At 48.6% G+C, this 21,599-nt stretch overlaps 9 protein-coding genes across 9 annotated transcripts; 4 read left to right on the forward strand and 5 right to left on the reverse strand.

The window, feature by feature from the left end:
* Nucleotides 1-223: 223 nt before the first annotated feature.
* Nucleotides 224-1,597, forward strand: MCYG_02534 (dihydroorotase; the record flags this gene model as incomplete). Its single annotated transcript, XM_002849554.1, has 5 exons — nucleotides 224-409; nucleotides 501-681; nucleotides 735-992; nucleotides 1,056-1,197; nucleotides 1,255-1,597. The coding sequence occupies 5 exons, from the start codon at nucleotides 275-277 to the stop codon at nucleotides 1,595-1,597; spliced, it is 1,059 nt and encodes a 352-aa protein (XP_002849600.1).
* Nucleotides 1,598-2,538: 941 nt separating this feature from the next.
* MCYG_02535 (DnaJ domain-containing protein) lies at nucleotides 2,539-4,239 on the forward strand (the record flags this gene model as incomplete). The annotated part of the gene is made up of 5 exons (XM_002849555.1): nucleotides 2,539-2,644; nucleotides 2,704-2,747; nucleotides 2,830-2,923; nucleotides 2,990-4,029; nucleotides 4,093-4,239. The coding sequence occupies 5 exons, from the start codon at nucleotides 2,539-2,541 to the stop codon at nucleotides 4,237-4,239; spliced, it is 1,431 nt and encodes a 476-aa protein (XP_002849601.1).
* Nucleotides 4,240-4,984: 745 nt separating this feature from the next.
* MCYG_02536 (conserved hypothetical protein) lies at nucleotides 4,985-6,868 on the reverse strand (the record flags this gene model as incomplete). Its single annotated transcript, XM_002849556.1, has 1 exon — nucleotides 4,985-6,868. One exon carries the CDS (start codon nucleotides 6,866-6,868, stop codon nucleotides 4,985-4,987), a length of 1,884 nt encoding a protein of 627 aa, XP_002849602.1.
* Nucleotides 6,869-7,314: 446 nt separating this feature from the next.
* Nucleotides 7,315-9,228, reverse strand: MCYG_02537 (DNA polymerase kappa; the record flags this gene model as incomplete). The annotated part of the gene is made up of 2 exons (XM_002849557.1): nucleotides 7,315-8,988; nucleotides 9,064-9,228. 2 exons carry the CDS (start codon nucleotides 9,226-9,228, stop codon nucleotides 7,315-7,317), a joined length of 1,839 nt encoding a protein of 612 aa, XP_002849603.1.
* Nucleotides 9,229-9,576: 348 nt separating this feature from the next.
* MCYG_02538 (DNA damage response protein RcaA) lies at nucleotides 9,577-11,944 on the forward strand (the record flags this gene model as incomplete). Its single annotated transcript, XM_002849558.1, has 6 exons — nucleotides 9,577-9,613; nucleotides 9,680-9,742; nucleotides 9,811-9,890; nucleotides 9,954-10,108; nucleotides 10,168-11,170; nucleotides 11,222-11,944. The coding sequence occupies 6 exons, from the start codon at nucleotides 9,577-9,579 to the stop codon at nucleotides 11,942-11,944; spliced, it is 2,061 nt and encodes a 686-aa protein (XP_002849604.1).
* Nucleotides 11,945-12,554: 610 nt separating this feature from the next.
* Nucleotides 12,555-13,222, forward strand: MCYG_02539 (conserved hypothetical protein; the record flags this gene model as incomplete). The annotated part of the gene is made up of 3 exons (XM_002849559.1): nucleotides 12,555-12,999; nucleotides 13,061-13,119; nucleotides 13,160-13,222. The coding sequence occupies 3 exons, from the start codon at nucleotides 12,555-12,557 to the stop codon at nucleotides 13,220-13,222; spliced, it is 567 nt and encodes a 188-aa protein (XP_002849605.1).
* Nucleotides 13,223-13,560: 338 nt separating this feature from the next.
* Nucleotides 13,561-15,573, reverse strand: MCYG_02540 (rds1; the record flags this gene model as incomplete). Its single annotated transcript, XM_002849560.1, has 2 exons — nucleotides 13,561-14,979; nucleotides 15,037-15,573. 2 exons carry the CDS (start codon nucleotides 15,571-15,573, stop codon nucleotides 13,561-13,563), a joined length of 1,956 nt encoding a protein of 651 aa, XP_002849606.1.
* Nucleotides 15,574-16,446: 873 nt separating this feature from the next.
* Nucleotides 16,447-18,561, reverse strand: MCYG_02541 (pi-transporter A-1; the record flags this gene model as incomplete). Its single annotated transcript, XM_002849561.1, has 3 exons — nucleotides 16,447-17,953; nucleotides 18,021-18,188; nucleotides 18,245-18,561. The coding sequence occupies 3 exons, from the start codon at nucleotides 18,559-18,561 to the stop codon at nucleotides 16,447-16,449; spliced, it is 1,992 nt and encodes a 663-aa protein (XP_002849607.1).
* Nucleotides 18,562-19,865: 1,304 nt separating this feature from the next.
* Nucleotides 19,866-21,054, reverse strand: MCYG_02542 (conserved hypothetical protein; the record flags this gene model as incomplete). The annotated part of the gene is made up of 3 exons (XM_002849562.1): nucleotides 19,866-20,016; nucleotides 20,056-20,414; nucleotides 20,485-21,054. The coding sequence occupies 3 exons, from the start codon at nucleotides 21,052-21,054 to the stop codon at nucleotides 19,866-19,868; spliced, it is 1,080 nt and encodes a 359-aa protein (XP_002849608.1).
* Nucleotides 21,055-21,599: the final 545 nt, after the last annotated feature.

Genomic DNA, 21,599 nt, shown 5'->3' on the forward strand with positions numbered 1-21,599 from the left:
CTACACCATCCGGGCTGTTCATGCTCGTCTTCGGACCAATCCCTCTGATCCTCCAAGGGCCAACCCCGTTGTGATTTCACTATTTATTGGACTGGACAACCGGCTTCTAATAAAAACCGACCTCAAGGACACCCCACTTTTTGGCTTGTCAAGGATAGCACACAAGGAGAGAAGATAGGCGGGCTTTTATTTTATTTTTTATTTTGACAGGTTCGCAAAGACCGCAGCCGTCGGCCAAAGGGAAAATACTTTGGTTTTTTTTTTTTTTTTGAAGATGCGGTTGAGGACACTACCTCGCCTGGAGCTGCCGGCTGCGGCGGACATGCATGTCCACCTCCGTCAGGATGCCATGATGCAGTTAGTTACGCCCTACATTCGAAAGGGAGGGGTTGATACTGTCTTTGTGATGGTATGCATAATTCCTTTTATATCGTAATCTCTGTTTTTCTTTTTTTTTTTTTTAAAAGGTACGTCGAGTTCTGACCTTGTTCCAATTGCAGCCAAACCTTCAGCCACCCGTTACAACCGTTGCCCAGGCACTAGAGTACAGATCCAAACTTCAGGAGATCGAGCCCAACGTTCACTATCTCATGTCACTATACCTTCATGATTCCATTACCCCGGAAGTCATCAAAGAGGCCGCTGCCGCCGGTATCGCTGGCGTCAAGGTCTACCCCCAAGGTAAGTAAGCTTTCCCCCAAATTTTAACTCAACATTTCTATAACTTTTTTTAGGGGTGACTACCAACTCCGCAGCCGGTGTTACCAGTCTGGATGACTTCTACCCGGTATTTGAGGCGATGGAAGAGCATGACCTCGTCCTCAACTTGCATGGAGAAGTCCCTGATGTCGATGTAATGAATGCGGAAGAGGCATTCTTGCCCACCCTGAAGCGTATTAATGATAGGTTCCCAAAACTACGGATAGTGCTTGAACACTGTACCACTTCTGCTGCCGTTGAGACTGTACGCTCCTGTGGACCGACAGTTGCCGGTACGTATACCACCCTCTATTTTCGATAGCCGAACACGAGTTACTAACGGCCAAGCGGTATAGCCACTATTACCGCACATCATCTCTATCTCACAGCCGATGATACCGTTGATCCACTAGCTTTCTGTAAACCCATTGCTAAGACGCCGGCAGATCGAGACGCCCTTATAAGGGCTATATGCAGCGGGGACTCGAAATTCTTCCTGTAAGTAGCATACCCTTCCACGGCTTTTATAATCGAGAGGCTGACGAGTTTCCATAGAGGAACTGATAGCGCCCCGCATCCGAAATCAGCCAAGGAACAGCCAAAGCCAGCAGCCGGTGTTTTCACCCAGCCATATGCAACACAATATATCCTCCTCGCTTTGGAGGATGCCACCGAGCGTAGCATCATCCAGGAGTCTGCTGTCACTCAAGAACGCCTTGAGGGATTCCTTAGCAGGTTCGGCAGACGGTTCTACAAATTGCCCGAACCAGAGCCAGGGAAGATCATTCTCGAAAGAAAAGGGGAGACCATAGAAAAAACTATCAAGAACGAAGACGGTAGCGTTGAAGTCTCTCTGTCAAGAGGTGGAGCAGAAATCTTCTCCTTGCGTTGGGCTTAAAAATAGCCCCTTATACCCGCTTTATACGCCCGTACCCCATTTATCACAGTTTGATTGTTCACCGTTAATGAATCTTGGGTATCCGATCGTCCGCCACTGGCTATAATACACATATTTTTAGATATCTGACTGATGACTGGTGGTAGAATTTTAATAGACTTGACCCTCTAGATTCTGCTTCCGGGCCTTTTTTGGGCGTCTCGAAAAAAAAAAAAATACGGAGGATATTTCTTGCATCCAGGGCCCCTTTTCTCTCTTAACCGTTTTTTTTTTTTTCTTTCCTGGCTTTATAATTTTCATTCTTAGGTCGAGATAACACCATATCATATCTATAGCAAGATGTAGGTACATCTCGATGATTCTCCTTTGCAAGATGACATTCATTGGCTTATTCACTATAGGACATAGTTATCAATGTATCGCATGGAGTGGTTCATGTAACTACCATGTAATGGTTGAATGTGTCTGGTACGCCGAGGGTGCGATGTCCCGCGCCACAGAGACGGTGACGTTGCAGGCAGAGCGGACAGAGCAGCGGCTGTGTAGCTGCTCAGCTGTTGGTATGTCATGGCCTTAGTGGTTGGTTGACAAGAGAACCTCATCATCTGTGGCTGTGGCTTGTCTTTGTCGGAGATAAAAAAAATAAAACTAAATAAAGATAAAAATCAGCTGTGAAAAACCTTATTGGGAAATATTTTATGATGACGATCGAAAGAAAAAGCTCTCCTTTATTTCACTTCTTATTATAAACAACAACAACAACATCCACACATCATCCTAGAACGGATATCAGCTGAGGTTCTGTCGACGTTCTTTTCCTGTCATCGGTACATAGCGCTCTTTACTGAACTCCGACTTGCTGCTGCCTTGCTCAGCTCCTGCGTCCGAACCGCCCCTCACATCCTTGAATACGGAAGCCTTGACATCGCCAGTTCGTGAGGATGGTGGTAGATACTACATACTATGATGCCCTGGGGGTACCTCCCACGGCCACTCTGCTTGAGATCAAGAAGGCATACAGGAAACTAGCCATCACAACCCATCCAGGTTCGTTCTTACAGCCCCCACCTGGGGCATTGCGATTCGCTACTTACCGTCTGAGATAGACAAGAATCCCGGTGACGAAACAGCACATACCAGATTTCAAGCTGTAATTCTTTCCATTCCTCACTAGCCTGCTAGCCTTTACCGTCATCGGTAAACTGACTGACAACCGTCCGGGACGTTGACAGATCGGAGAAGCCTACCAAGTCTTGAGCGATGAGACTCTACGAAAACAATATGATAAGTTTGGAAAGGATAAGGCGGTGCCCGGTGGTGGATTTGGTATGCGAATACCCTCCTGCCTATGACACTTTAGAACGGGGGTGAACTGACAGAGACGCTTTACAGAGGACCCTGCGGAGCTGTTTAGCATGATATTCGGTGGAGAAGCCTTCGTCGACTGGATAGGCGAGATATCACTAATGAAGGACCTCACCAAGACAATGGATATAACCATGCAACAAATGGAGGAAGATGAAGAGCTCTCAAAGGAGACAGATGCCAAACTCAACGTGAAAGACCCGGCGAAGTCGCAGTCTGGCGAAAAGCCCACCACTGCTACTCCAGCTGCTACCGTTGCCGATGATGAGGAAGCTAAGAAAGAGGGAACTGCTGGAGCTACTAGTGAAGCTGCTTCCGGAACCAGCACTCCTAGACGGAACTGGGGCCAACAAGCGATCATGGATAAATCCGAGGAGGAAGCTAGGATGCAAGCTGAAGGTCTCTCGCAGGAGGAGAAAGAACTACGAAAAAAGGAGAAGAAGAAGGGTCTCTCCAAGGAACAACGGGAACAACTGGCTGCATTTGAGCTGGAGAGGAAGAAACAGCGTGAAGAACGAGTCAACACCCTTGCGCGCAAACTGGTAGATCGACTCAGCGTCTGGACCGAGACTGACAAGGGGCCCGATGTCACTACTGCTTTCCAGGAGAAGATCAGACTCGAGGTCGAGAACCTGAAGATGGAATCCTTCGGTCTGGAAATCCTACATGCCATCGGAAGCACATATCACTCCAAGGGAACGTCTTTCCTCAAGTCACAAAAATTCCTCGGCATATCTGGATTCTTCTCGAGGCTAAAGGATAAGGGTAACCTAGCCAGGGAGACGTGGACTACCATCTCGACTGCACTAGACGCACAAATGACGATGGAGGAGATGGCTAAGCTGGAAGAAAAGGGTGGTGAGGATTGGACCGACGAGAAAAAGGCAGAGTACGAGAAGAAAGTCACTGGAAAGATCCTTGCTGCCGCTTGGAGAGGAAGCAAGTTCGAGATCCAGAGTGTCTTGCGTGAAGTCTGCGATCAGATATTGAACGATAAGGCTATCCGCCTGGAGAAGCGGGTAGAGCGTGCCCAGGCTCTTGTTGTCATTGGGAAATACTTCCAGCAGGTATGCTTTCCCTTCCACAACCATTCTAATAAATAAAGCCTAGCTAACAATGCTTCTGAACAGGCTGAACGTGACCCTAACGAGGAAGGAGAATATATGGCATTTGAAGAGCTAATGGCCGACAGCATGGCGAAGAAAGATGATAAGAAAAAATCGGCAGCCTCAGCAACGGCGGCAAAACAGTCTACACCAAACCCCAGCAGCACTTAGAAAGCGATAATTACCCACACCACTCGTTTGCTGATCGTTTATGTTTTCTAGAAAGCAATCCTCTCTCATTGTTCGGTACTTTTGTTTCCTACCCTGACGAGCTTCTCGTTCTTTTCCTCGTTTTGATATTCCCCTCCCTTACTCGTTTCTAAAGAGATAATTCCATCCTTCACTGACCTTCCCGTTCATTTCCCGGGGAAGAAGTAAAATGACTACTTTCTGTATGTAAATGGTTCATCAAGTAATGAATAGCATGGCTTGGTAGCTTCCGTGACCACGATGTGTATATTAAACAATCTTCTTATACACACTGTTTCTAACAGGGTAACCCAGACCACGAGGGAAGTGGGGTTACAAATAAATGGGTATCATATTATGTACAGATGCAAACGATCTTCTAGTAGCAACAAAGAGAGAAACCGGATCAAAGTAATTATTGCATTTGCCAATCTCCACCGGATAAGGGTGTGCATACCAAAAATCGCATGATGTCGCCAGCAATAAAGAGAGTAGAGAAAACCGAGTTCGAATAACGTATGTGAATGGACCAGTCAACCAACGCCAGTCGCTGTAAAGAAATCCCCTTGCCACGTAAAACCAGCCTATAGTATCTTAACAATAAAAAGGAAAAGCCGTTTGAATGAAGAGAAATGCAGGAATAAAAGTCATGTGTAGAAGGGTCTGGTACATATGAGAAATGAAAAAATTGTGAAGGACGGATTGACCATGGAACAAGATGACAGTGTTATGTCTCTCCGGTAGGTAATGGCAGATCACTTGTATCTCTATGGGGTATAGAGGGAGGTGATTCAAACGCCTCATGTCCTTTGAAAGACGGCATACCAGAAGAAGGCATTGCCATAGTAGGGCTTAAAAGGCCCCGGCTATTACTGAAATAATCGACATCAAACTCGTCAGGACCAAGAACCCGGCCGCCAACTTCTATGTCGCTCACATGGACGCTATATTCTAGCGCCTTCTTGGCTTCGGATATCAAATTCTCTGTCCATCCAAGGCAGCGTTTGATGCTTTGGTTCATCTTCTGGCTATCAATAAGTAATTGTTGATGTCTGGAAAGATCGAGGAGTAGCCGGCTTTCGTCTTTGGCTCGGTGCTTCTCGTCGTGCTCTGCCACACAACCAGAGCTCATATTGTCATCCTCTGAGCTCGAGGGGTCCACTTCATCATCTGTGCCGGTTAACTCGTCACCCGAGTAGCCAGATGACATACGGGAGGTTGAATGGCCATCTGTATCGTCTCCGTCTGCTTCACTGAGTATTGAAAGCGCTCCTCCTGATACTGACCGACGAGTTGATGTCATGGACAGCCTTCCTGAGCGGCTCAAGCGACGGAAACGGCGGAGTTCTGCATTCTGTTTTCGCATTTCTCGTTCTAGAGCCCGATTTATGGCCAGTAGGGACGAGTTGCTGATTTCTAGGTCTAACACTTTTCGCTCCCGCCTTGCGTTGGCAGCTAGCTCATTCATTCTCTGTAGTTCATTACTATCGTCTTTGGATGGACTTGGGGCTCGTGGAAAAAGATGTTGTGATATATCCTCAGATGAAGATGACGGGTTATGTGAAATTCTAGGGCTCTGCTCGGCCGATTCACTCGCGGCGAGGCTTGCACCATCTTGTGCGTGCGTAGGACGGTGTATCAGTGGACTGGCGAGAAAGGAGTGTTTTCGGCCAGCAGTCTGTGTTGAGTCGCAACTAGGGGATTTTACATGACCGAATCTGCGGGGGCCCTCCGATATAGGGTCACTATGGCCGGTGATATTGGACATCTGAGGAAAAGCCTTTTCTTGTGCCGGCACAAGTTTCGGGTTAAAGACATGTTGGTCTGTTGCATTGCCTGTAAACTGTCTAGGTTGGGGCGCTGATGGAGTGGTGTCTTGAAGTCGAGGAGAGAGGAATAACTCTGACGGTTTTATAGGGGTTTGTTGTGAGTGTGCCGGTTTCTTTACCGGTGCCGAAGGTTTGTATGAGGGTTCAGCTGAGCTCGTAGGGCCCTCTGTTCTTCCATCAGCGTAGATGAATGTTTTTGGGGCTAGATATGGATTTGGCGGTGGTTGGGGCTTTGATTCCGTATCTTGACCGGATGTCGACGACCGGGCGTCATCTGCATGAAAGAACATTGGAGTACCGACAGAACTACCGCACGATGATGCTGGCCGGTTGTTTGGCAGGTAACCGTAAGGTTCACTTCCTATGCTCTTTGCCCTTGAGATTCGCAAATTTATACTGGTGTGTTCACGGGGGCTGGGTGACGTCTCTGTGTGATGATTCCCCTTTGAGCCCCCCGGGTTGGCTAGACGGGGAGCCAGATGGCCCGGAGGAGGGGTGATTGCAGCCGGAGATAGGTTTCCATCCTTTCGAGCCTTCCTCTGGCCCGATCGAGGAGTTATATTCGCGTTATTGATGGCGGAGGAGTTGGGGGTCGATGCCTCAGGGGTGCGGGCATTGCTCGGGCTAGGAGAGTCAAAGTGGGCGAGTTTGCGAGGTAGATGAGAATTGAAGCCAGCCAACTTCGGTGTCAGCGGAGATCTGGCGGTTCTAAAGGCAGGGCCAGTCTGTGGGACAAACGGTTTGCCTGCCGTGCTGTTGTTTTGTTTATCTGATAGAGACATCGTGATCAACGGTGAGATAAACAAAGCTCGCTGTAGGACATAGCGAGTGACGAGACGGGGCAGGGTTCATAATGGCCACAGCCAAAACACAAGAGAAAACTCTCAGCCTGAGCGCGCCTCCAAGGCTTCTCAAATCGTCAGCCGTCGTTGTCGTTTGTCGTTGTCCTTGCGATCAGACGTTTTCCTCCCATCAGCAATAATTTCTCGTGGTCTTTTGTCTCCGTCATTAGAGCCACAAGACACTAAAACGGATCTAGCGCCGGCGGCTCCACCAAATATTTTGCATCATCGATTATTATTTTTTTTGTTTTGTTTACTTGTCGGTCGGTATCAGAATCAGACACCCCCTAATTATCTCCAGGACTGCCTGGTGGGCTGGTCTATTATTATTACTTCTCTCGGGTCATGGCTATATATACACATATTATTATGTAGGGTGTAAAGTGCTAGCTGAAAAACGGTCGTTTGCGGGTGCCGTTGGGCTCGACAGCTGCCTTTCTCTTGTTCGGCTGACTAGACGGGTTGTCCTCCGGTTCCAGCGTTCCTTGAACGGCCTCCTTGATGGTCTCCTTCGAAAGGCAGTAATCCACATGTTGGTTGAACTCTGCATGGTCCGTAGGCTGCGGGATCGAGCATATTGGACAGGGCCACTTTTCCAGTCTAGCCGTCTTTGCAGTATCAGAATCCCCGTCGTTTCTAGTTCGTTGTGTTTTGTCGCTTGATTCCAGTTCCTGGCTGAGGTTTTCCAGGCTCTCCATGTCATCCATGCGTTCCTGGGATGCCGCGGCCTCGAATTCCTCCTCCGTGCTTACTATGGTCTCGTTGCCGGTCTCGGGGCTCGCGGCTGTTGTCTGGGTAAAATCGCTCCTGTTAAAGAAGTTGAAGGCTTCCCTTTTTGTGCTGACCAAGTTTGTACAGCGAAGCCCCATCAGGCGGATTTTCATCTGGGGCCTCTCCTTGTATAATTTTGCCAATAGCGGAAGTGAATACTTGTAGAGATCGCCAGCCAGCATGAGAGGCTTCGGGGCAACGGTTTGTCGGGATAACACTTCAAACGTATGGAGCTTTACTTTCAACACAAGGGTGCGGCCTTTTGTTTCGGCAGATCGTAAGTCTTTCTCCAGTTCTGAGGCTGTCCACTTCAGTTTCTCTTGAAGTTGGTGGAGGTCGCCCAAATCTGCGAAAGTGTGCTCGGTGCCAATGCTTTTCCTCGGAAATGTACCCGCAGGTTGAATTCGCGTTCTTCCAAGGCCCAAATAACACTGCATCAGGAAACAGAACGCCTTGTGACCGAAGAGTTGGGTCAGCATTCCCCGAAACTGATAAATGTCTCCACAAGTTGTTATCCCTATTGCGCCAAGCTCACGCTCAAATACCCGACCGACACCATTCACCTTGCGGACCGGAATCTTGGCCATAAATTCCATTATTGCGGCCCGTTCACTCGGGACATGAAACTGGCCGTTCGGTTTATTCCAGTTTGACGATATTTTCGCAATTTTGGCATTGGCGGCAATCCCTGCAGAAACAGTTACCCTTGTCTGCGCGGCGATTTCATCGCGTAGCTGCTGAACTGCAGCTTGGGGGTCAACATTGTTTGTTGCACAATATTGCGTAATATTGAGATATGCTTCATCAACGCTTGCGCTCTCAAAATCTGGGTCATAGTTCGCCAAAATAGCTCTAATTTCTCGTGCTTTTGCGTTATATTTATCATAATTTTGGGGTATACAAATCAACTGGGGGCACAGCTTCTTTGCCACGAAACTGGCCATGCCGCTTCGGCATCCAAATTTTCTAGCATGGTAATTGCAAGTCGTTAAAACACCTTTTCCAACGGCCATTGGGACATCCCGTAACTCGGGCCTGTCTAGTTCTTCCACGGCTGCAAAGAAAGCATCACAGTCAATATGTACAATCCATTGCGATAGATCACGGCGTAATTCAAGGTCCGCAATGTATTCATCGGCCTGACGGGTGCTATAAGATAGATCCTGTTTCTCTAGCTTTTGCTTGTGCGCCAATATCTTCTGGATCTTTTCTGTTAATAATTGGTCCCGAACTCTTTCATGGTTGAAGAATTTTGACCCCTTCGAAGCGTTGTATATAATCTCCGATACCTGTGGTAAATTATCAGTTACCCTAGAATAGATAATAAAGCATATGTTTATCAGCCCTTCAGTATAGAAACGTACTCTTTGCTGGTCTACCTTATCCTGCCCTGCCTTGGTCAGTGATGGACCTAGGAGCTGATATTTTAGGGTATCATGTTCGTTGCCTGGCCCTCTTGCATCCTGCTCCTCATCAGCCTTGTCCTGCTGGCTCCCTTTACCTGTCGGATCTGATGAAGTGGCTGACATTTTTCCATGACTACTGCTATCGTTCGATACCGCAAAGTCATTATTTTCAATTCTCGCCGTCCATGTCGGAACTTTTTTGTCTACTCTTTTTGGTAGTTTAAATGGAAAGTTCAGCCTCAAGATCCTATTATTAATACTCATACTGCTTATATAAACTTATGGAAAAACTTTTTTCCATAACTAACACGTGATATCGCGTTTCCACGCGTTTTTAGATAGATCGCAAAGCGAAGATTCGCAAATTGATGAAAAGAAGCTGTTTGGGAGTTGAGTTGCCTCCAGCTCTATTTAATATAATTACGTCTATGTGTGATTGTTGCTGAGCTTTTACGGTGCACAAAAAGAATTATGTGGATACTCTCATCCGATGGAGATTTCTTGCAAGGTTCTCAAGTCCTGTAGTTATTTCGTCACTTCTATTGTCCAATGCTGACTTTACGATGGCTGATAGGAAAACGTATATGGCTAAAACCTGGTAAAAAATATCTGTTTGGGCGGGTTCAGCAAGATGGGAGTGGGTTAATCCCAGTATTTTGAATTTCATTTACTTTCCGTTGTACTAATATGCTGTTTCGCTTTTAGTTACGCATACGATTGACAATCGGACGATATCACGGAAGCACCTTATAATCGAAGTTGGGAAAGTAAAGCCAGGCGATGGGGTTCGTTTAGCAGCTATAGACGGCATCCATGTTCTCAGCTAATACGGACTCTTTCGATTCCAGTCACATATACATACCAAGTCAAAGCTGGTTATTAGTGACCCAGGCTCGAGATGGGGGACTACCCTTGATGGAACGCTTATAACTGGGGAGAGCAAAGACCTTGGAAGTCGGGATGAATATAAACTATCCCTCGGGCGATACCCTTCCGTTCTCCGGTATGGGACGGACCCTTCATCAATTCTTGACATAAAGACTGGCTCTAACTAAACCACAGAATAAAATGGTGTCCGGTTGTGTTGAGCTTTTCGTTCCCAACAAAGCAATTGAAGGTGAAAGACCCGCTTGCACACGCTCGTTCCCAACTTGAGGAATTAGATATTAAAACGGTTATTCCATACGTCGTCGGGAAAACCACACATGTGGTTCAAAGCAAGCGTAATACCGCCAAAGGCCTCCAAGCTCTCATCAATGGATGCTACTTAGTCCAGGACTCGTTTATTGAGCGTATAAGATATGCTGCCTCTCCGAAAGATGTAGAGCACGAAGAATCTCTTTCGCCCCTAGAGGAGGATTTTGATAATGCATGGCCGAACCCCGCGGAAGATCTACCTCCTCGCGGCAATGCACCTACTGAATTACCCGACAGTGCGTACGAGCCAAACACTGATAGGATTAATGTATTTGAAGGCTACACGTTCGTTTTTTGTGATAAAAAACGGTTTGAAGATTTACAGGGCCCAATATCCAATGGCCATGGGAAAGCATTGCTCTATGAAATTGATCCGGAGACCACGAAGGCTGAGGACATGGTGGATTACTTGAACAAGGCAGCTGGTGTCAAAGGACTTGCTTGCGAGCAGGATGGTACTGGGGGAGTACTACTCATGCAGTTCCGCATCAAAGGACATGAAGATTGGTCTGCTGCACTTGAGAATAAAGTGACCCAGTTAACTGGTCAGCAACCCGTTGAAGCTAGTGACTTCTTAGACGCAATCCTACGAAACAATGCTTCACAGCTATATCGACGATATGAGAAGCCAGTTGATCAAGACCCTAGTCCTCCTGCCACAGTTCCAAATACGGACCCTGAACAGACCCAAATGGTGTCTTCTAACTCGAATACTAATGTACTTGTAGAGGATAGCCAAAAAGAGGCCCGGTCACTCAAGCAGAATAAGTCGAAAGGCTATGTTCCAAAGTTCAAGGATTTTGATGACGGTTTTGATATGGAGTCAATACCCGTTTATCAACTTGAAGAGGAAGAAAGAGATACACAGGTATATTTATCTCCATTAAATATAATTTGAAATGTGCTTACTTTTGACTAGGCAGCTGTTCCGGACTCGATACACGATATAGTTCCTTCGAGCGTCCCATCTGATGGAGAAAAGGATGATACAGTGATGGATCTATTACCCGGAGCCGCCGCGATGAAACAGCGTGTTGGCAATAAACGACCACTGGAGCAAAAACAAGCAACCCCGCCGCCGCAAAAAGCCAAGAGGCCGAAGCTGGATATAAAGGAAGCTGCTCGGCAGAGACGTGAAGAAGTGGATGAAGCCGCAACAGCCCGTCGAAAGGAGGACGCAATCTCATTCCAAGCTATCGTAGAAGGTATGGACCTTGTACAGATTCAAAAGCTCGTCGCGGTGGAGGAAATGGAAGTTAAACCCAGGCAATCACATCGCAACAATCCTGCTGATGATAGCCGATGGGATGAGCGATGGAATGGCCGCCAGAACTTCAAGAAATTTCGAAGAAAAGGCGATACAGATGTGCTTCGTCGGCGACGAGCCATTATCGTTCCACTTGAGGAAGCTAAGAAGAAAGATTTTGGAATTGGGGACGATTACTGGGGGGCGAGTACAACTACACCTTCTGAGCGGCAGAGGAGTCCATCCGTGTCAAATATTGAGTCTGTGACTACATCACAGGAGATTCCACAGCCTGCAGCTCCCGCAAGCCGTCCGAAGCCCCAGAAGAGGTCAAGAGATGCTGGAGAAAGTGATGATGGCCTTCGGTTCCGTTTCCGACGAAAACGCCAGCGATGAAAGGATCTGTCTCTATCTCTTTCTATTCGGCAACTGCCGTTCAGGAGTACAGTTTCCTACCACCCATTGACGAAGCAATGCTCCCGCCTTACAAAGGCTATGCTGCTTAGAAATGCAGCCCCTAACGGCCACAATGACGAGCTCTAGTCCAAGGTTCTCGGCACGCCCTATGCAAGAGCCGCCACTTCGTCAAAGTTTGATAGTTTGGAATACACAGTGTACCAATATTCAATCCATAACATCACCCTCTGCCTTTGAGCCTCCCAAACCAGATAAAGGGGCAGTTTCACTTTAGCCACGGTGGGAACTTGTCGGCAAAATCATTTATTTACCGACTCGAGGGACTCACCTTATGTATATTAGTGTACAGAGTATAGTCATATAATTAAGTCAGTGGATCTCGTATTCATCTCCCCATTTTTGCCTTATATCCGACTTGTCAACACTATCTGGTAGTTATACTATGATGTTCTCAACGTTGAATCAAACCGGACTCGCCCGCTCTACTTCTATCTATAAGATATATCACAGTATCTTATACTTGGGAGCAAACGACCAAATCGAAAAAGGAGAAAAGATTAAAAAATAATTAAAACAAGATACGTTGAGAATGACTCTCTCCGTTCACCCCGCAACCGCCGAGGACATTCCTCGCATCCTCGATATTCAATCTGCCTCTCTCAAACAAAGTGGATTCTTCCGCGCCTGCGGTGAAATCAGCAACCCGGGCGGTTTTCAAGCTCATGATCAAAAATATCCCGAGCCGCTACGTCGAGAACTTCAGACGAAGCGTTTCATTTATCTTATGCAAAATGACCCAGGATTCCACCTACTCAAATGCGTTGATGATGAGACAGGCGAGATCTTGGCTTTTGCAAAGTGGAATATCTACGTTGGCGGGCCTGAGGCACTGGAGAGATGGAGGGAGCAGGTGAAGACTGGTGAAGATATGATTGTTCCAGAGGGGGCGAATGTCGAGGGCTATAGGTATTGCATGGGGAAACTGTTTGAGAACCGGAAACTGTTCTTTGGTGAAGAAGGGAGGGAGAATTGCGGTATGTGCTTATCTCTCTTCGTTTATCTATTGAGAGACCTTGATTCTTCTGACATGTTTAGTGCTTGCACTGCTGGCTACTGATCCGGCGCACGAACGGCGTGGTGCAGGAACACTGCTGGTGAACTGGGGCTGTGATATTGCTGATAAACATGGTGTAGAAGCATATCTGGAGGCATCGCAGAAGGGGTATCCCGTTTATGCACGGCGAGGTTTCGAGGTGATCCCTTCTACTGAAAGACAGTCGGCGGATTTGCACTTTGACGCAAGCAAATATACCGGTAGAGGCCTAGGGGAGGGAGGACAAGGAGATTGGGCAAGACTGAAGCTGATGGTGCGGAAGCCAAAGCATGTACAGGGACGAATCAATAGGTCAGGGGATAGAGTCTCATACTTGAATTAATTTTTGGTCTGGCACATCTTTTTTCTTTGGAGATATATAAATAAATAGATTCCAAGATAGAGAAAAAAGGGGCAAACCCAACACCATATCGCCTAAACATACCAGCTCCCTTTTAATATATTCAGATCCGGGAAGAAATACAACCGATATTTTGGGGTTTCAGCCCGCCTGGTAAAGAGCAGGTCCTGCAACCACATGTGAATCGATCAGACTCAAGTTGAACGGGGATAAGAACAAATCCTGATCCGTAATAGCAATGAATACGGTCCCGTTAACGGCTGGGTCTCCTGCAAATGTGGACAGATCCGGCTGCACAGTCATACCGGTGGACATGCCTCCAGCGGTGCCGTTTGACGAACGACCACCACCGCCACCTGATGGCCCAGTACTGCTAGAAGATCCTCCATTCCCAGTAGGCTGAGCCCTTCTGATTGTGTTTTTGCTATTCGACGGACCACCACCTCCGACACCACCGGTGGGCTTAGTGCCACTCGAAGATCTTGTAGCATTGCTACCGCCAGAGCCTCCTCCTTTCCCACCATTACCGCCATTACTCGTCACTTTTAGCGGAGTATAAGTAACATTTAACTGTGTGATCCAAGCGACAAACGCAGGTTTTTTTGCCTGAGAACTGGTAACGTAGCTATTATTCGGACCGACGAGCCGACCAGCCGATTCCCATTGAAGGAGAATCTCGCGGCCCGGCTTGCTAATGGGTTTGGAGCGATTAGATGCGATACCGGGCATGCATTCGGCGCTAAGGCTACCGCTGCTTCCACTTCCACTTCCACCAGTTCCTGAAGGCTTAGCCCCGCCGCCAGAAGTAGAGGTGCCGCCTCCCCCACTGCCACCGGTCGTATTTGTAGCTGCGACATTCTCGTACTGAGGGCTAAAACGGCCTCGGGGTGCCTTCTTGCTGCCGCTGGAACTAGAACTACTACCGGAAGTAGAACCAAAGCACGACTTTCCGGCCGGAATAGCGGTTGAGTTTACCACCCCGAGACCGCCGCCCATAGTCTCGTTCATCCCTGATCCATCCTTCCTTGCTGAATTGGGTCCATCCATAACTTGCAAGGCGGGGAAGTTTCTCCATACAAGTCTGTCATTGCCGGGGCATGAGCTAATGAACGGCGCTAATAAGCTCCATCCCCATGACTGAGGAACACCCGCCTCAAACCACAAGGGCATAGGCTGCAGAGCCTCAAACTGGCGGAATACCATGTGTTGACGCGCAGTAGTCGCAACTAACTGTAGGACCAGCATTGCTGTTTCACGGGAGTCTAGGTGCGGGAGGAAGTTGTAAACGGTAGACTGGGCGACGGCAGTTATCTTTTGGCTGAAATCAAGGAACTCATAGGCCGTTTTGAAAGGGTAATTGTACGTGCATGGCTCAGGGGCCGATTCACCGAGGATGTTACTGAGTAGAGTAACATGGCCCTGGGATTGGTTAGCCATGAACGAGATCAGGTTATAGTCTGACTGGGTTAGGCCAATGGCTTGGAAGTCTTTGGGTTTGAACTGCGAGGCGCCCGTTTGGAAGAGGTCGTATTTCATCCATTCCCAGTGTAGAGCTAGGGCCTATAGAGAGGCTAATTAGCCAGCTATTCATTGGGAAGCGAACATGGGGGAACATACAATAGATTGATAGTCATAATCGCTTCGCACATTATATACTGGTGCGGTTCCATTGGTTCCTAACCCGCCCGCAGGAAAGTAAGGTGCAGGCTGCGCTCCGTGCAGCTCACCGTCAGATGAATAGCTCGTTGCCTTAGTCGGTGCGGGTTGGCCGGAAAGCGCGGTTGCTAGTACTTTTGTTCCTGTAAGAGCTCCAGTAACACTGGCAACACCACTAAAGGCACCATGGCTTTCATGGCTTTCAAACGTGGCACTGCGTACTGGTGGGGTGGCCGGGACTATAATATCACTGGCATAAGTGAGAGATGGGCCACCCACACTGCCAATGCTGCCAGTTTCGCTTCCACTAGCACTTCCGCCGCCGCCGCCGCCGCCGCTTCCACCTCCACTTGAAGGACTAGAGCTGGGCTTGGAACTGGAGCTCCCAGAGCCGCTGCTGCTAACGCTTGGTCTCGTGCTACCCGATAGAGTAGACTGCGCAAGGGCAAGAGGGAGGAGCAAGAGGGGTATAACCCGCGAGAAGGCGTGTATTTTCATCGTATGAGCTTCTAGTATGAAAAATGAATATATATGAATGTGTATATATGCGTATATATATTCCCTTCCTTGTATCGAGGAAAGAATATACAGGGTATTGAGATTAAACCAAAACACGATGAAGGAATCAGTCCTTCATCGCCTCTTATGATTATGCCATGAGATAAGAGGTAGTGCGGAAGTCCTGGGAAATGACGTAATTCCATGTTTATACTACGACGGAAGAGAATAGAACGTTAATCAACAAAGTCAAGGACTGGTTCGCTCTGGGCCTTTGTATTGGATGGATGGAAATGGCTTGATGTGAAAGGTTCCATCAATGAAGGAACCAGTTGACCATTTGAATGTGACGTTGAAGTGGAATGTTAATCAAGAAGATTTTTAGTCGGGCGGTTGAGCGATGGCAATTGTATACATAATTCAGAAAGGATGTCACTAATTGCCGCTTTTGGCTATCTTAAGACGAAGAGGTTGAGATAAAGACTGACACGTGATATAACTAGCTAAGTAAGCACGCTCTTATCTTATCAACACGTGATAAAAAAGTTATTATATAAGCTCTGGTAAGCGATGAGCTTAAATTACATAAACTTTTTATACAAAACAGTGAGGTGACCATGCCAAGGCACTGAAGGCAGATTGTATATATTATGTAGGGCATGCAATAAATAATCAATCGCTTCCAAACGAAGGTATAGACATATCATAACACACAACATTATAGAGTAGCATATATTAAGGAGGTATCTAGAGGCATAAAAAGAAAGCTTATAGCCAAAAGGCGTATGGGTAGCATATTGGATAGATAAATGGAAAATAAAAAAATCAACTTAGATCTATCTCGACAGCCCAGGCGGCACGCGTCGGAGATGATTACTCTTGGTGAGGATGTTGCTCGACGACATCGTCACTGCCACTGTCGTGGGCCGGAGGAAGCTGATCGTTTATTGGGACATTCTTTTCGCGTCCCAAGATCATCGGGCTGGTGCGCTCAAAGTACTTGTGTACGTCATCATGGACATGCTCGTAGTCGTGGTGATCATCATGATCAAACCCGCCCTTCTCATCAGTTTTGCGTGCCTGAGCGGCAGTCCACTCCTGTCGCATCTCGGCAACTTTTTGCTTGTAGTCGGCCTCTGGGTCGTAGTATTTGCCTACTCCCATCCAGCGCTCATAGACAGATAGATGCTTAGGGTGAACAGCGGGGCCGTGGTATTCAGATTCTCTACCCTGGCGGATGTAGAACCATCGTCGTTCTTGTTCTTTCAGGTCGAGGCCGGTGGTATCGGGGAGGAAGAGATAGGTGAGGATGACACCGGCGAGACCGAACCAAGGGACGACGTGGAATTTCTGTGACGTGCTTATGTAGTTGTACATGATCGCCGCGGTAAGAGCGCCAAGCTTGCCAATAGCGGCCGCGAATCCGTGGGCTGTGGCTCGGATGGGGGTGGGGAAAACCTCAGCAGCGACAAGGAAGGTCACAGAGTTAGGGCCGAATTGATTAAAGAAAGACGAAAGGAAGTACATGGCCTGGAATTCCTTGATGTGCTCAGGGGAGGTGTAGTGTTCGAAGTTGAATGCCGGGATGATGAAGAAGATGAAATCCATCAAGAAACCGATGATCTGCATCCACTTGCGGCCATAGAGTTTGTTGTCGATCAGGAAGGAAGCAAGGTAGTAACCGCAGAGGGAAACTCCAACGTTAAGGAGGTTGTACAGCCATCCTGGCATGACGGAAGTGGTGTGTGGGGAGATGACGCTGATAAACTCAGACTGGAACAGTTTGTTACCGTAGAAGAAGACATCGTTGGCGAACCATGTACCCGCAGTGGCAAGCAGACGGAAGCCGAAGTGTTTGAAGGTAAGGCGCAGGGACTCGGTGTCGTAACCAGTGACGCGTGACTTGGCCTTGGCGATGGCTAACTGCTTGCTTGCAGCGCGCATCTTATAGTATCGGTAATAGACAAGCCAGAGAGTGCCAATGGCAGGGATGGCAAAGGAGACACGGTATGTCCACTGGGCAGAAACGGTTGAGTATGGCGGGTTGCCGCTGCCGTGGTGGAAGATGAGGAGGAGGACGATGAGGATGGCCTGGTTGAAGAACTGACCCCATCCCTGCATAAGGAACGCAGACGTGACTTTGCGGCCACGGTGAAGACGATCTTCCTTTGTGGAAATCTTGCCCGACCCAACCGCGTTCTCCATACCAGAAGTGGCCGTCATTGGATATTCACCACCGACACCGATGCCGTAAAAGAAGAGAGACCAGACGTAGCAGATCACCCAGCCGTTCTGGGTGACACCCCAGGCAGCAGTGAGCATGATAAGACCGAGCAACATGATAACTGCATCTTGAATCAGACCCCATCGACGACCAATCCTAGTCGCAAAAAAAAAAAAAAAAAATTAGCTTCTTTCAGCGTCGAACGGATATAATGTTAACTTACCAGTCACCCAGGATACCAACCAGTATCTGACCAACGATGATACCGCAAATCTCAAGGTATTCAACAGCCGCAAGCCAGGTGGGGTCACAGATCTTCTGGCTCTTCCAGCAGTCCGGGAACGCCTTTTGGAAGAGAGGCTTGATATTCCCGATGGAGAAGAGCACGTATCTGTTAGTTGCGTTAGCTGGAGTCTCTGCCACCATCAATCTATACGTTTCACTGACCCTTCCAAACCGAGACCTGCACCGGGCAGGACCATGTTCTTAAAGTAGAAGCCAACCGGGGCCAGGGGATCGTTCTTGAACATCTCCCAGAAGGAAGAAGCTTCCTTCTTGGACTCCTCCATGTCGACCGCGGTGACGAACTGGATCTTCTTCATGAGCGGCAGATCGGCCCAGTAGACTCCCTCCGGCGTGTACGAGTCGTCTGGACGGATGAACGCATCGAAAGCCTCCTTCTCGTGGAGCCGCATGTCGACGAGCGGGTCATGGGTGCCCGTCATGTCAGGCCCATGGGGGGCCCTGGGACCAAAGTCCGCCATCTATAGCCAGATATATAGTGATAATATATGTGTATAAATATAGATCGTGAACAAGATGGCTAGAAAAGAGTGGGAATCAGCTATTCACTGCATGAACTAAGGGTCGAACAAGGGCACAGGAGGTCTTGGAAGAAGCTTGTCGATGCTTGTTGATGCTTGGTATGTTTTGGACGGTGTTGCGAGGTTTGGGGAGGGACGAGGAAGAAGCGAGCCAAGGTCGACAGGCCGTCTGGGCAACGCTTCTTTCTTATAACAGCTGGCTGGGGGGACGACAAGGCAGCACGCACGAGGGCAGGCCGGCCGTCCTGACTGGTGCAAGTCGGATGGACGGCGACAAGGCAGAGACAGGTCGCTTACCAGGGGGTCTATTCGTGTTTGTTGCAGGCGTTCACCAGAGACTAGGGGGATAGTTCGTGAGGGCGAGCGTCTCTTCTTTGTGGCGTCCACAGGTCAAGGCGGACTCGACGGGCTGAACAAAGGAAGCGTCGGGAAGAAGAGGAGGAAGAAGAAAAGATGAGACGAGTGGCCTTTTTAAAAGAGTAAGAAAAAAATTCAACCCTTCGTCCACTTTCTCTCTATGGATTCTGCTGGGAAAGGCAATCTCTCGTTTCGGCTTTTCTGCCGGCGGTGGCCACACAAGGCAAATCCTGGTTTGGGCGGAGAGCGAGAGAGAGAGGGAAATGACAGGCAATGCGAGGCCTTGTACCCCGGCCATACCATGTGGGTGCATCCACCGGCGGACGGCGATGTCGAGGTACTTCCGAGGCCATAGTTGCGCATTTTCCCTACTATGTGTATTTTGTATTTTATTTTTGGTTTTTTGCCTTTTTTTTTTCTTTTTCGGGAGGGAAGTTGCTTGGTTTTTCCTGGCCAATAGTAAGCAGGGAGGGTCGCACGTGTGTCACGTGATGCCAAGAAAAGAGCAGGGGCGGGATGACTAAGATGCTTACATGTTTGTGCCAAGGAGCTAGTGTGTGTAGGGAAGGAGGTCACATGTAGTCCAGGTTGATGGAGGCAGACAGTGGTGGACGGTGGAGTGGGTTGTAGAGATCCTAGCGATGCCCATGCTGCAAGCCCTCGAAGAGCCTGATGTAAGGCAGTTGAAGGTGGGACCAGGCAGAGCTAGATCAATTGACTTTGGTCGGACATATATAACAGACACGGGTGGGACGGTGGAGTACCACGGCTGCTAGCCATATATGTGTATATATATATATCGGGCACGCGCGACCTTGTCCCATAGAGATCAGATGTATATATATTCCGCTATCCACTCATATTATGCTTAAGGGGAATAAGAGATTTCACCACGAATCAGCCTTTGCTAGAAAGGCGTACTCGTCTCCCGCCCCAGGCGCACACAGGCCGGCCTGCCTCGCCACAGCCTGTACGATGTTCACGGCTCCCTTGATCTGTGCACCAGAGGCCCCCATGTTGCGGCTGCCGAAGAAGTGACTAATAAGGGGTCAGCACCACACGTTTAACATGTATAACGTAGATAGATAGGGTGATACGTGCCCCTTGGCCTGTGGTGCGACGTCGTCAGCCAAACAGCATACAAATTCCATCAGCACCGTCTCCATCGCATTCACAACACGGGTCTCGGCCATTAGTTCCCCATACACGCTTGCAAGGGCATAGTAGCTTAGATCCCCGCCCGAGTTGCGAGACATGTTGTCGAGTATCCTGCCCGTGTGACCAGCGTACAGACGGGAGAAAAACGCGGTTCCTCGCTCGAGCTTCGTCGTTGGATCAACGGGCCTACGCAGTGAGGAATCCTCGGAAAGAAGCTGGTGCGTTGTGGGTGTATGTTTGGCCAGAGCGGCCTGGAGTGATGAGAGAGCGTTTATTCCCTATCCAGACGCCGTGTTAGTTAGGATAGAAAAAGTGTCACTCTCGTCCTGGGATTGGCTGGTGGCTCACCCGTGGAAACCCGACCAGCACGCTAGCCTTCAAACAGCTCTCCCTGATCCGTCGTGCAATCACTGCTTTCTCCTCTTCTGACGATGATTTATGGGTAGAAGCGATATGTTCCCACAGTGCACCCACTGCTGCCTCCCGATGGAACGCCATCAGCGCTGCGGCCACCACGATATACCACACTGCACCGCCCGGAGGCCCATCATGCGGTAGAAGCTTTGATAACGCTGAAAAATCGATACCAGACGATCCAGTTGTCGATTGGCTAAGTTGTCGGGTCTGGCTGGGCGAGATATGTTCCGCTACCGCCCGCAGCCGCCTTGCGGACGTGTTCCTGCTGTCTTCCATTTCCGTGCTAGACAACCGCTGGCGTGACCGATTATGGATAATGCAGCGGTTATAAGCCCAAAATCTCGGTTTGGTGAGCGTGCCGAGGCATCGACCGGGCGGGGTACCAGCCGAAAGGGACGAGTTTTCCGACCTCCAACTCGTGAGCCGGGGCACAACCGATCTTGTAGGTTGGTTGGCGGGCCGCGTATTGGGCTTGAGCTTGGGTTTGCCGGCCAGCCTCATGGGTGTCATCCGTTGGTTCGAATTCGATCTGTAGCGAATGAGCAGGCGTAAACGAACAAGCGGGCACTGACCGAATACCCGTTCGAATCTAGCGCGGTGCGCGTGGCAAAGAACGGCGGAATATATAAAAATCGAGCTAAAGTGCTATGTACAGACAGAAACAAGAGAGAATTTTGAGTATATAAGTATAATTGCAGTACGGAGTCTGTGGTTAACTTTGCATCCTCTCGGAGTTGCCGTTTGTTGGTTCCATCCCGACTATGCAAGCTTTTGAGGTTCCTTATCTCCGAATCAAGGTACTTGATTATGTAACCACACACTAAATAAGTGCAGGGATGAGGAAAATTCGATGTCTCTTGGACTCGTTCTCTATCTTACTTTGAAACAGTTGATATTAGCCTTGATCTCATCATGTCAGACTACTCAACGGTGCGTTTTATATGTATGGGTGTCAGGAATTAATCTATAGGACCTCGAGCTATGGATCAGTCACTATGCGGGAGCAAGAGATTGCGACCATTTATATCAACCAGATGACGAGAGCC

The sequence above is a fragment of the Microsporum canis genome, genomic scaffold (genome assembly GCF_000151145.1).
Source record: "Microsporum canis CBS 113480 supercont1.2 genomic scaffold, whole genome shotgun sequence".
NCBI lineage: Eukaryota > Fungi > Ascomycota > Eurotiomycetes > Onygenales > Arthrodermataceae > Microsporum > Microsporum canis.